The sequence below is a fragment of the Malania oleifera genome, chromosome 5 (assembly GCF_029873635.1).
Source record: "Malania oleifera isolate guangnan ecotype guangnan chromosome 5, ASM2987363v1, whole genome shotgun sequence".
In the NCBI taxonomy this organism is placed as follows: Eukaryota; Viridiplantae; Streptophyta; class Magnoliopsida; order Santalales; family Ximeniaceae; genus Malania; species Malania oleifera.
In genome coordinates, this window is record NC_080421.1 from 106,606,095 (window position 1) to 106,620,781 (window position 14,687).

General features: G+C 39.5%; 1 protein-coding gene across 1 annotated transcript; it reads right to left on the reverse strand.

Annotated features, from left to right (window-relative positions):
• Positions 1 to 2,046: 2,046 nt before the first annotated feature.
• On the reverse strand, positions 2,047 to 13,823 carry LOC131156755 (uncharacterized). The gene is made up of 3 exons (XM_058110678.1): positions 13,440 to 13,823; positions 13,115 to 13,334; positions 2,047 to 2,444 (listed from the first exon to the last, which is right to left on the reverse strand). Exons 1-3 carry the CDS (start codon positions 13,643 to 13,645, stop codon positions 2,229 to 2,231), a joined length of 642 nt encoding a protein of 213 aa, XP_057966661.1. The 5' UTR covers positions 13,646 to 13,823; the 3' UTR covers positions 2,047 to 2,228.
• Positions 13,824 to 14,687: the final 864 nt, after the last annotated feature.

Here is a 14,687-nt window from a genome sequence, read left to right on the forward strand (position 1 = left end):
GCATATAATGCATTAGCCTTTTTGGAATTTGGTATTTTAGATTGAGCCTCAAGGCGTTTTAGGCATGTTGTGCCTTAAGCGAGCCTTGATTGAGCCTTTTAAAGCACTGCTATTGCTTAACTGCAGACAATGACGCAATATCTAAAGCCTCTAAAGATGACATTGAGGAAGCCCATCAAGTTACAGTCATCCGTGTTTCATCTCCTTTCAAGTTCCCATATCATTTACCCATAGTGTGGCTACATATTTCCAAATGAACCACATCAAATAGGAGTCTTTATCACATCCTTTATTCTAGCAGTCCCCCCACATTGAGACCAGAATCCCAATAGAACATATATGACAGCTCACTTAGAACATATTTTATCTACATCACGATTTGAACCCCAAATTATTTCAAGATGGGTACAGTTCTCAAATCTCATCTAAGGAATTTGAGATCAGTTCCCTTAGTCCCCCTTTATGTCCTTCATTTGTCCTTCAAGGTTTGAGGATTCTTCATCAAATCGGTCCTTCTGCTTCTTCTCCCTCACCCTCTACAACCCCATCTACTCCCCACCATTCATGTACTTCTCCACTATCTCCTGTAAGGACTTTCACCTTCTCAGAGAAGAAAAAAAAAATGAAGCTAAAGGATCTCAACCATACATCATGAGGTCGTGATCCAAACCTTGCCCATCCAAAGCTTTGTTATATAAGTGTTTTAAATGCTCCCCAAGGGATCCATTGAGCTCCTAGAAAAAATCCATGAGGTTATTAGTGGTCTTATGACTCCTCTTCATAAAGAAGATGTTAATGAAAAGTGAATTGGATTGCTTGAAAGAACTTGACAATGCTTGTTGCTACAGTATTAGGTTTAATGTAACTTCTTTAGCATTGTACCAAACGCTCTACACATAGCGGCATTTGAGGTGCAACGGAGGATCACTAGTGCCTTGAACATCTCATAGTGATCTACTAGGCTTGTGTGACCATTGTATGACTCCATCTAAGGAATTCTACAACTAGACAAGAACGCTTCTTGAACAAATTCCTTGACGAATGTCAGTTTTCATTAATGATTCTTCGGGTAGAGCTCATTCTTCTTCAGCTACCTAGCCACAAGATCTTTTTTGGCTCCCACTCAACCATGGACTCCTATGTTTGTTCCTTAGCAAGGTATTCCATTGAGAATATTGAACTCATTTGCTCTTCAACTCTAGCATGTCAATTCCAGCTTGGGGACCCTAGGGGCAAGTCTAAGTGTTGCTCTACTCCTAATAATGAGAATTCCCATCATTATTAAGGACAATGTGAAGAAAGAGCATGCCCTAGAGGAACGTGAGAAGTAGGCATGAGATTTTTTATTTCAATTGAAGGTTTGCCTCAGCATGAGATGACCAAGCAACGGTTCTCATCGTTGCGTGGTAGCACACACGTATTGTGACTGCTGGTACGACAAGAATAAAAATATAGCTCCTATATGCATCATCACTTTCTATATGCATGGCTGATGCATAATCAGTTGAGCACATCCCCCATTGCTCCTAGACCACAAACCTTCGGAATATAGCTCTAACCTTAATTGGACAACAGTGGGCTACTGCCAGCTGTATGGGAGGGGAGTTCTAGGCTTGGAAAGGGATTCGAACAACCAAGGAGAAGAGAAAGGCTTTGGCTCTCATCACTCTTGCAATCTTCTAGTGTGATTGGAGAGAAAGGAACAGGAGCGCGTTTAAAAATTCAACTACGCCACTTTAGAAGAGTAAACAGCAGTGGGTTGCTGCAGTTTCCAGGTAGCATAGTGGGCTACTAGTGATAGACCATAATGTAATTCTAGATTTCCATGCCACCCTGCAGGGTTGTTAACTGTGTGTACTCTGAGTTGGGTTGGCATCAAGTTCTTTTTACTGATAAAAAAAACAGTATCATGAAAAAAAATGACATTCATTGAACGCTTCTTTTTAAAGGACTTAAATACAACAACACACAGTATAGACTTCACCAAAATGCTTTGCAAAATGCATTAAAATGATTTTATACATGAGAACTTCCTGCGAAAAAATGTAAATACCCAAGCAATACACAGAATTTTATTTCAACAGATGTAAGAAAACAGCTAAATTATTTTTTATATTGTATTTATACATGATTTGTCCAACTAGCACACCTGTCCTTGCTTAGTTGGTTTAGCTTACATTTATGGATATATAGATAATCATCCCCAGCAACCAGAAATGGAAACCATATTAAAGGTTGATTTTACCTGCCAAGTACCATGAATGCATGGCAAGGCTACCAAATGACATAATATTAGCTAGGGATGACAACCCATGAATCATCCCAAATTTTTTATTCATGGCTGCAAGTTTTGGTTTCGCCTTTGCAGCCTCCTGGTTCTTTGACCACCCAATTTCATCCCCAATATTCAGTTCTTTCTCAACTTTATGTCTTTGCTTCATCATCTACCACAACAACACAAAAAGAACACATATTTAGATCAAATCTATAAATACGCCATGGACATAGAACTCAACATCAAAGGTACAATTTATAGAAGGTGATTTTTTTGGAAATGTAAAACCTACAGAATTACTATTGCAATGAAATTATTTTTCATTATTTTGGCCTCTACTGAATTTAGATTCAATTTCAAATTCACCAACAAACAACATACTAGAGTAGAGTTGGAACCAGGACCTTCAACTTCAATTTGCAAAACTAGATGAAACCAGAAATCAGCTCTGCATGATATTTAAATGAATTTTTAATTTACAGCTGTTAGTGCATTACTGCATTCTAATGTTGAAGATTAATATCGAGTGCATCATATATGCATTTGCATTTTGGATGGCTAATTGATTCATGCACATGTATCATGCATATCTACATGTATCTCATTTTTTTCTAAATGCATTGTGATTGATTTGTTCATGAATTTGATAAGGATTTGTGCACTTATAAATTTTTCAGTTTTTCTGAATATATACAAAACATAGAGAAAAATGTTGCATGAAGATACCACTAACTGATCAACAGAATTTACTCTTCAAAGGACGATATTTCTTTAGAAGGACTTAGGCTCTCCCATTCATGCAGGATTGGTTTGAGCCACAGTTCAATAAGGCTATTATATTTTGGTGGGAGCAAGCCACAGAGTATTTCTGCTTCACCAGGTCTATAGGCTTCCTCGAGCTGCAAAGGGCTTGAATCTTCCTAAAGAAACTGAGATTTCTGCACCTCAGTATAACATGTTCTTAATTAGTTTAATTTCAATTTTTATTCAAGTTTGTGTTATGCGCTTTCCCCATAAAGATGCAAAGTTTCTTGACAAGTCCCCAAAGGTAGGGAGGAGAAAAGTAAAGGCCAGGTTCTTTCGCCTGAGCTCCATCCGCTCCAACAAGCATCGCCCCTATAAAGTCAAGAAAGAACAGAGATGGCAAGAAGAATAACCAACTAAAGAAGTCCCTCACCTTGTTTGAGTTTGTACACCTAGGCCACATTCGTTTACAAAGAGTCACCTTGGTTAAGAAGCCAAATAAAAGACTTACTGGAATAGCGAGAAACTAATCCATGCATTCATCGCCTTAAAATGTCACTCAAATCACCTATGAAGTTGACCCAGAAATTTACCAAATAAGGCTCACCTGAGAAAGAACAAATTCCATTTTAGCTTGATTATCTATTAACTGTGGGGTAATTTAATAGTTCGCTCCATTTAAGGGCTAATATTAGGAGATTCCTTGTAACTCCAGGTTTGACTTGGAGGAGAGGGGGCTGTAAATATGTGAATAACTCATCTTTGAAGTGATCTTCAATCAATTTTACACATAATACAATAGTCCAGCGCTAAACAAACCCATTGCCTTTTATCCCTCTCTCCTTCTCTTACTTTTATCTCCCTATCTTTAATCTACCACTTTTGTCCTTTTCTCCCCCTCTTTTAATCCAAGTCTTTTTACCTCCCTCTCTTCTCCCACCTATAATTTTCTACCATTTCTAAAATTCCCTTCTCCTAGTCTCCTTATTTCTTTAGGGTATCCCTTCTGAAATAAGGTATCCATCCCAATACCTCTAATGTGGGCTGGCCTTACAATCCCTTTCATCCTCGATACACATCCATAATTAACCACAAACCATCCACACCATCTTAGAAGGGTGTCTATGAACATTTATCGTCAAACATTTTTTGGCATGCTCAGTGAGACCATCTCTCCGTCACATATCCTCATTATAAAAAAGGTGTTTGGTAACTCAATCGCATTACACCTTTTTGGCATGCCTGGCAAGACACATTATGCCAACAATTATGACAAGTAGCAAAAAGGGTGTTTCCAATGACACCAACCTGAGAGGTACCCCACAGCGTACAACTAAAGAATGAGACAAAAAGGTCATTGGTCAAGATCACTCTCAAAATGGGAATGAATTAGAGGAAAACATAGTTCAAAATCTTAATTTGCTGAAACCCTCTAGACTAACAAACACAAATTCGCTAGCAATAAGGCAACAAGTGGCCGAAGAGAATCAACATTCGGCCTCCCACACCCCTTAAGAGGTGGTGACTATGACGTAAATCCTTAACAATTTCAAAGCTGAAATGAAAGCTTGGATGGAAGACATGTTCAATGGATTCTCTATAGCAAACTAGAAGTCTCTAATTGAACAATCTCAACCTAGCCCAAAGCTCAAATTTCAGCAAGCAGATGTCCTACAAAGGCCAAGAGATGCACCTAAGTCATCTATGTCAGCAGTTAAAAGGTTGCAAAACTCACGCCAGAATGAGGCTAGGCCAAATTAGAGCCCAAAGCGCGACAAGACTCAAGACCCTGAAGACTGGCCATCAAGGACTCATCTCTTTTGCCTACAACACACAGGCAATACACCTCACCTTAACACTCAAGGCGAGGCTGGCACCCAGGATTCACCCCTACTTGCTCAAGCAATGCGACAGGAAGAAACCATTACCAAAACCCGTACTCCGAAGATATTGACTACTACCCTTTCCAAAGGGGTTATAAGGGCCCAAATTTTGACTTATTCCCAAGAAAATACAATAAACCCACAATCAAGCACGTAGCACCAATTCGTGGCATAGGCTCGGTCAGAAGACAACCTAAGATTACGTTTATTCCCAATCTTGTTTTCCAAGACTGCCTTCACTAAGTATATGAATTTGCCTCCAAGATCCATTGCGGCTCGTACTCTTGGAGAGAGGCAAAGACCTGTTTCATAGACATTTCTTCAAGACTAAGCCTAAAGTCAAAAGAAGCAATCTTGTCTAGGTAGAACAGCAATAAGATGAATCTATGGACAAGTTCATTGCCAAGTTTAGGCAAGTCAGGAGCAAATGTCAATCCTGCATCTATAAAGCAATGCATGAATCTAGCTTTCAATGATGGCCTAATCATGTACACGAAATTGTTCTTCAATGCAAGAGAATTTTCAAACCTTAGCCAATTGACAGAAAAGGTAATAAACTATGAAAGACTCCTCGCCAAAGCAGAGTAGAAAAAGGCATCTTTCAATGGGACATATTGCAAAGGTTTAATATTATGTCGCCAAGGTAACTACAATACAAAGGAGGAAAGCTCAAAAGATGAAATAAATATGGCCAATTTCAAGCCTAGCCTAGGGTATGAGTGCCCAGCCTTGGTTCAACCAAAGCCAATGGATGTTGGATGAAGAAACAAGGATGTGAGGACTCCTTTTGATGTAAGACAGACCTATACCTTCAACATCACAAAAGTAGACGAGATTTTTTACCATCATTTGAGAGATGGGCAAGTAAAGATAGTTGAGGATCATATTGTGTTGTCAACCAAAGAAATAAAAGTTAAAAAATACTATAAATGGCGTAACTCCCGAACTCATACAACTTCTGGTTGTGTGGTATTCAAAAATCATATCTAGAAGACCTTAAATGAAAGTTGCCTTAAGTTCCCTAAGAAAAACAAGGGAACTATGAAAGTTGATGAGGACCCATCCCAAAGAGGGTGGTGAATGTCACCTAGGTAATGATCCCCAAACCAACGGAACAATGACGACACAAGAAGCAAGGCACCCCGCAGCAAATGGTCTCCCAAAGAAAGGAAGGCAGCCAATGAAGCAAGGCCGAGTCAAACTCAGCCCTAAAGAGAACTTATCAAACGAGATTGAAGGGAGACACTACAATTTCCAAAAAGGCATAAGCAAAAGGTCGCAAAGCATATTGATGACCAAGGAAGGATTGCCATGAAAGTCTAGGCTCAGCCAAGGGATCTTCACACCTTTTTCCCACTAGCATTGAAGGATTCAATAGTCGAGGGGTTATCAAAGGATGATGTTTGAGAGGTTCACCTCACCCAACCAAAGGAAAGACATCAAAAACATAGCTCGCAAAAACCCAATTTTGGAGGCTTCAAAGGAGGAGACAAGTTGAGAGGCTTGCTTGAGTAATGACAAACAGGTTTTGCCAAGCAAACATCTTGATGGCAAAAATGCCTTTTAGGCAAAGAAGACAACCCTGGGCGATAGGAGTGGCAACCGAAGAAGGCTTGACCTAGGCTAGGGAGCAACACTAGCAAGATTGAGTGAAGAAGAAGAAGAAGAAGCAAAAGAAGACAAGATTGGGGACTTTGCGACCCATTTCCATCAACATGGTCTGTACTCTCACTGCTAAGTTTGGGGCAGCTCCTGGATAAAAACCATTCCTAGATGGCAACATGGTGAAAGTTGAAAGGTATACTCCTAGGATGGAGGGCCTAGAAAAGAATAACACAATGTTGTGAGGTAGACTCAGTAACAATTACCCTCTATAGGCCTGTAGAGGCAACAACCAAACACCTTAAGCCATTGTACATAGTTGCCCACTTCAAAGGGCGCAACCAATCCATCGCATGCTCATAGACAATGAAGTTGTTGGAAAAATCATGCCAGAACGAACCCTGAAGAAGTTAGGCAAAATGACAAAGGATTTACTTCCATCAAATATCATTATGACTAACTTCATAGGAGGAGAAACCAAAACATTGGGCATTGCCCCCATAGATCTAATCGTTCGAGGGACTACGCGAAAGGAGCACTTCTTTGAAGTTCAAGATCCACCTATGATGCTCTTCTCGGGCAAGGTTGGATCCATTCCAACATGCGCATCCCATCTTATTTTCGCAAGTTCCTTATGCTATAAAGGCCGAATTGGAGTGTAGAGAAAGTGAGCAACATACGCAAGGCACATCCATATGAGGATGTCATCAGCCCTATAAATTGGGTTCTTTCGATGGAAGTAACGAATTGATAGGATGTTCAGTAACAAGGGCATAAACCCTAATCAAATAGGTGATAAAAGTGTCTGCCCATGAGAAGTGAAGATTATGTCATGCCTACCCCAACCACAATATGGAAAGCCTTGATCAACTGAAGGAGATTAATCTCGTTGACAAGGCAACGATCGGCTCATTTTTATTTTTATGCATCTAGGTCCACAAGGCAAGCAAGAAATAGCTCACTCCTCTAAGAATTCCAAGATTGCTTCGCTTGGGAATACAAGGAAATGCCCAGACTTGACAAGCAACTAGTGGAGGTCAAGTTGCCTACAAAGGAGTCTTTTAGGCCACTTAAACAATTGACTTAAAATAATGTCCAAAATAAAGGAGGAAATGGAGCTACTTTTTCATGCTGGGTTTATGAAACAACTAGGTATGTGAAGTGGTTATCTAATATAGTCCCATATACGAAGAAGAACGGAAAGCTCCGCATTTGCATCAATTTTCGAAAACTGAGCACTGCCTCACCAAAAGATGAATATGCTACACCTATGGTTGACCACTTAGTAGACTCAATGGTAGGAAATCAAGTGTTGAGCTTTATAAATGGACACTCAGGATATAGTTAAATTGACACTGTTAAGGATATGTCCACAAGATAGCTTTCAGATGCCTTGGTGCAATTAGAACCTTTGAGTGGGTAGTGATGCCTTTTGGACTGAAGAACGAAAAGGCTACTTACTGACAAACCATGAACCTGATCTTCCACGATGTGATTGGGCACTTAATGGATTTCTATATTGAAGACGTGGCCATTAAGGCGACAAAAATGAAAGCCCACTTAATCGATCTAAGGAAGGTTTTCTTCATAATAAGGGAATGCCATTTGAAAATGAACCCACTTAAGTGCACATTTGGCATATTAGTTGTAAATTCTTTGGGTTTTCAGGTTCATGAGAAAGGGATTGAAATAGACAATAATAAGGCCAAGACGATTCTGCAAATGCAAACTCCTAGAAACCAAAAGGAACTCCAACATTTCCTCGGCCAGGTGAACTTCTTGCACAAATTTTTTATGTCCAATGCAGCTGGCAGAACTACAGAGTTCTCTCCGTTTTTGAAGCTAAAAGGAGCGCCAAATTTAAGATGGCAAGACAAACATCATAATGTTTTTAATAGGCTAAAAGTATACTTAGTGAATCCACCTATGTTAATGCCTTCGCAAACAAGGAAACCAACGATGTTATACATCTTGGCATTGGAAGCTTCAATGATAGCTCTGCTTGCCCAAGAGGGCAATAGAAAGCGAAATGTTGTCTACTACTTGAGTCACATGATAAATAATGTTGAGACTAGGTGTTTGCCTATGGAAAAACTTTGCCTCGCCTCATTCTTTGTGCACTCAAAACTCAGGCATTACCTTCTGCCTACTACTGCAAAGATACTCAAAGAATGCAATGTTATAAAGCACATGCTCATTCACCCCATTTTAAGAGGGTGAGTCAGAAAATGGGCATTATTAAAGTGGCAAAACGGGTTAATGGGACGGGTTCAGGCAGGTCATAAACCGGGTCGGGGTTAAATGGGTTCGGGTTAACCCGGTTTATTAACAGGTGACTAATAGGTGGACCTAAACCCGCCCTTTTAAAAAACAGGTCACCCATTTAAAAATATAATTTATTTATTTTTTAAAAAAAAAAGGAATGAGTTTTTTTTTCCCCCCAAAACCAAAAACACAGGAAAACAAATCACCCATTCCTACTTCATACACAAAGTTCATGAAAAACATGCAAGTTAACACAGGAAAATGAATAAAAACTTGATCTGGCAGATCTCGTCCCACCATCTGAACTCGACTTGAATCTGGTTCTAAAATAGTGAAATTGTAGAACAGGATCCAAGCTCCCGCTCCAACTAACGCCCTCTTCGTATTGACTTGGACCATTTGTTTTCCATGCTTGTAGCAAGCGAAACCCTAGAACAGTGGAGCTGCTATAGATTCAAAAATTTTTACCTAAAGAGGCAAAAATTGGATCAATCAAGTGGGTGAAAGTAGGATTCTCGTGTGCCTGAACAGGATATCTGGCGTCTTCTGACTTCTGCAATATACTTTGAAAATGGGAAAGTTTAGATGAGATTCGCCATGTCTAAGACCCGAATTCAATTCATGCGTCAAATATGGAAATGAATCGGACATATGAGAGAGAGAGAGAGAGAGAGAGAGAGAGAAAACAATAAGGGGACAGAATACGTAACATCCTCCCTTCCTAGTTGACGTAGTCCCCCGTGAGGCCGTGCATGAGGGGGAGAGGGTCCTAAGGCAATGAGGCTGACTAGCTGATTCGTCGCTTCAATCTGTACCTTAGTGACCAATAAAGGGCCAAGTATTGGCTAACTTCTTGGTTAATCATCCATGTGTCAAATTACGCGAAGTCCAAATGGAAGATGGAATGATTGGGTTTGCCCATGGACCAAGGCAGAAATAGTGTCATGCTGGATTTTAAATGCTCTGACAACCAAGCAGAATATAAAGCGCTAATTGCTAGACTACAACCCTTACAAAACATGGGAGTTAGATCGGTCTGAATCAAAAGTGGCTCCACTTCTAGTAACCAAGTAAAGCGAATATTCTCACAACAGTGCAAGATTACATCCATACTTGACAATAGTCCAAGGTTTGATGGGAAATTTTGATGAGTATGCTGAGAAAATTTGAAATACTAAGGTCGATGAGCAAGCGCAAACAATTTCAGCCTATGGGACAAATATACCTAGCACTTTGGAGCAAGTTCCAATAATATATCCAAGATCTACGTATGAATTGGAGACTATCGCATGCATATATTAACATTGAAGCTACAATTTTCACAGGCAATGAAGTCAAAGAATTCGCATGCAAATATGGATTCAAGTTTGTTTATTCCACTCCCTACTATGCTCAAGCAAATGGCCAAGAGGAGTCGATAAATAATATTGTGAAACTAGCCTTGGAGAAAATGAAATGTTATAACCCAAAAGCATGGCATGAACTACTATCGGAAGTCTACCAACTTACCGAACCACACAAAGGACAGCCATTGGTGTCACAACATTTGTCCCAACATTTAAGCATGACTTCATGATACCTCTAGAAGTGATTGTACAATCCTTGAGGCAAATCAAACAAGGGTACTTGGATCAAAACTTGCACAACTCGGCCATGATGGCCAAATCAAAGGATTTGTATGTGGAGAGACTTAGGGAACTAGATTGACTAACCAACCAAAAACAATAGAAAGAATCTATAGCAAGAAAGTCAAGGCCAAGGAATTCTAGGAGCAGGAAATGGTCCAAAAGTCGTGTTGCCAATCAAGCACAAAGAACTTCACTTATGGAAATGATCACCCAACTAGGAAGGACCAATCCTCATTCACAAAGTCCTAAAAATAGGTGCCTATAAACTAAACAAACTAGATGAAGAACCACACACTAGGGCAATAAATGGGATATTTTTTAAGGGATACAACCCCTGCATGTGGATCTTGGGAGGAATAACTCAACCAAACTTAGCATATTCTTAAAACTTAAGCATCAATCTCGTGCTATTGACCACAAAACCTATGTAAGTCAGCCTAAGGTGGGCCGACCTTGATATTCATCATTATAAATATGTTTCCAACATTTAGGAAGCAACCAATCCTTTTCATTGTGTGCTTGGTTTTCATGAACTGTATCAGGACTACTCGAATTGGACAACTATCGCCTTACGTAATCTCAATTTTATGAATAAAATTCGCTTCGCAACGCCATGTTAATTCTCAACAACCAATAATTATCAAATTTGGATAACCAATGTCATCGGCTATTTTTAGGCTGAGATGTATTTTAGTGATTAATGAAGTATGATGGTTACATCCGTTTTGTGATTTTATATGACTTATCTTTTGTTAATTGTTTGGAGCAAAATTTGCTAGAGTAAAAAACACACAAGTAGCCCAATCAATATTTTCATTCCAAAATCTGCACCAAGGTTAGAAAAAAATTTTGCTAGTGCACGAGACTTGGACACAAAACTATTACGCCTTAGGATACAAAAAGGAAAACTTATTCTAAGTCCTTCAGGCTTTAGCATTAGGGTAAAGGTAGGCAAACCTCCACAACAAGAGAATTGTGTCCTCATGGGTGGCCATCATCAGCTTTGCCTTTGGAGACCTTAGGCCACAAATCCCAACATGCAGAATGTTTCCCCTTCTTGTCCTTGGCAAAATTGAAGCATTGACTTAAGGCTACACATGTAGTATTCATTTTGTCAGGAGCAGCCTAAGCTCACTTTCCAACCTTGCCACCTCTTGGGTCTTTTCACATAGCTGGTCGCATAATCAAAAATAATGGCAGCTGAGACAATCCCATACTAGACTAAATAGAGATGTCCATGGAATGATAGCTAGCACTGCAAGCAAAGACCTCCATGCAAGCTTTATGCTCCCTAGGACCCAAATGGAGGAAAAATGAGAGCTTGGCTACCCACCTATGGACAATAGGGGAGTTTACAGACATCGTCTCAATTTGGCAAACTTTGGCAAGAAGAGATTCCACCCTCGCTCCATTAGACAATAGAGAAACCCCCTTAGAGAGCGATAAGGATAACTCACGGAGTACACATGCCAACATCACCTTTAGAAGAAGAGTAGGCAATGAAGAAAGACCATCTTGCCCCTCTAAATCTTGAAGGAGAGAAGTCAATAATACATCCATGCACCACTCAGCCTGCATCCATGAACAACATTCTGAGTTCAACAAAAGGGTAGGGGCAATGAAAGTATCAAATAAGGGACACTTAGTTCATTTTCGTGGGCGACAACTCAGCATTTTGCTCCACAAAAGAATAACCCACCGTTTCCTAGAAAAGGATAAATCACTCGCCTACAAGAGAGACAAAACTGACTTTTCCATAGCCTTGTCCACTTTCTAAGCAGGCAAAGTCCAATTCTCCACAACCTCAGTCACCCTCTAAAGAGGCAAGTAGGGATTGCTCACAGCCTAAAAGGGTGAGTCACGAAAACCAAAAGAGGATAAAGTTACAAAAGAGAAAAACAAGAAAGAGAAGAGAAGACAAAAAAGGATTTAATAGTTCACGGCCTAAAAGGAAGAGACGTGAAATTTTAAAAAGGCTGAAGTTACAAAAGAGAAAAACAAGAAAGAGAAGAGAAGATGAAAAAGGATTTAAATAGCACAGTGAAGCAAGAAGTAGCAGAATCAAAAACACCAGTGATTTAAGGCTTTTTAAGCCCTCAAAAATTGTAAAGGATGCAATCTATAACTACACTAGACACAAACCATGACATGTTGCTTCAATCCAAGTGAAAAGGCAGCCAAGAGGGGCACACGGTAGCACAACAGCCACATGGTAGCAAGGCCACCCATTTATGAGTATGTAATGCTCAAAACAGGCTGCCGCATGGAGTATTATTTGTACAAACTTCCTGTGCTTTCCCATAAAGACCGAGCAGCACAGGCAAAATAACCTAGCCTTTGCTTTTCTTCTCCCTACCTTTGGGGACTTCTCAAGAAACTCTGCATGGCTCAGGCAAAATAACCTAGCTTTCAGTCCCTATCTTTGGGAAATTTTCAAGAAACATTACATCTTTATGCGAAAGCATACAAAGATTGCACAAACAATTCAATAAAACTGTTCTTTCACCAACAACTATTAATAAGCAACTTATCATTGGGCATGCATAAATTATGTATAGAAAGGTGGAGGACACAAAATTCAAACCCCAAATCGGTAAAAATAGCATTTTATTTGTCCATTTCTTTATTTTTTGGAACATTGTAACTTCGAGTTGTCTACATGTTCTCAAGACAATAGATCGTGATGATCAACTCAAAAACCAGAAAGGTAGTCTCACCTCAATAGTCATTGGGGTAAAGACCAACAAGTTTGCAAGATTGAAAGCGAAGGCGGAGAGAAGAAAGCCCAGCTGGTACTTCTCCGCAGTGGAAGACGACTTCAATGGATGTAAATACGCGAATGACGCCACGGAAATGGCACAACACACTCCTACCATTGAGAAATACGCAGGGAACATCTTGCTCTGCAGATTACCGAACTGATGCCTCGGAAGGTTTCTGACATTTCGACATTGTAAACGCGACTTATACTTCTCGAATTATAGTAATAGCGAAAGTAAAACATTTATTGAGAGCAAATTTGAGATGCAGAGAAGTACGTACTTGAACATTATGATGCCGCCGATGAAGGTAACCCAGAGAGCTGCACCCCATGCCGTGGAAAAACTGAGGAGATGAGCAAGCTTCAGGCCGGTGGACAGCTTCGACGAGTACTGACCGTCGGATTTTGTTCCGAAGGTTTCCGGCGAAAAGATGATTCCGATGGCCAAAAAAGCCACCGCTCCCAGAAATCTTGTCATCCAAGCCATCTCTCTCTCTCTCTCTCTCTCTCTCTCTCTCTGGTAGTTGGTGGCTGCTGGGTAGGTTTTATGCCATTGTTAAATTTGACCAGACATGACGGTCTAAGAAAATAAATAAATAAATAAAATGAAAGGGTGACATTTGAATGTTTCCAGAAGCTTCCACCAAGGCTGCTGGACATGGGGCAGACTTGAATGTTTTTTCAAAAAAATATATTTATAAAAAAATATTCAACAACCCTCCAAAAATAAAGATATTTTATGTATTTTCGAATATAATTTTTTCCATACAATAAAAGCACAAGACATGAGGGACAATTGTACAACAAACTTTTTAATAATTATTATTATTACTTAGATCAATTTTAATCAAATGCAATTTTACTATATTTACTCTCAATGTTAATTTTAAAAATAATTAACCAAATATATTTTAAGCATAAAAAATACATGATACAAACCCTTTTTCTCTTTTTCAAAAATAATAATGCATAAACTTGTTCCTACTTTTTTTATTTTTAATTAGAGATTTGGTTAACCAAGTTATAAACAAAATTATCAATAAATTAATTTATAGGAACCCGAACCAAGAAAAGAAAATAAATGAATAAAAGAAAATAAAAGGAGAGAAAATCAGTTTGGCATGATCAAAAGCGTTGAAGATTTTGAAGAATCTCAAAAAATCATCGACCGTAAAAACTACCGAAAGCAATTATTAGCCAAACCGTCAACAGTTTTGTAAAGCGCAGAAAAACCGTCGACGATTTTCTGCGAGGAAAGGGCTTATAAGTTAAAATCTTATGTTTTTCTTTCATTTCATCTCAATCCTCTCTCTCTCTCTCTCTAAAATTAGGGCTCCGTCTCTCTCTCTCTCTCTCTCTCTCTCTCTCTCTCTCTCTCTCTCTCTCTCTCTCTCTCTCGCGCGCGTCTCTCTCTTTGCTACGACCTCCCAAGGCTCCGACAAGTCCCTCCGATCACTCTCCTAGTTCTTGCTCAGCCTGCCGGATTGTTTTCCCGTGATAGGATCGTGAAAGTTAGGGTTCGTTTTTTA

Excerpts from the sequence above, each read along its gene's own strand:
- LOC131156755 (XM_058110678.1), bottom strand. The coding sequence starts at position 13,645 with ATGGCTTGGATGACAAGATTTCTGGGAGCGGTGGCTTTTTTGGCCATC. Across the intron at positions 13,335-13,439 it reads GGCGGCATCATAATGTTCAA|AAACCTTCCGAGGCATCAGT; the intron begins GTACGTACTTCT and ends TCGAAATGTCAG. Across the intron at positions 2,445-13,114 it reads TTACCCCAATGACTATTGAG|ATGATGAAGCAAAGACATAA; the intron begins GTGAGACTACCT and ends TTGTTGTGGTAG.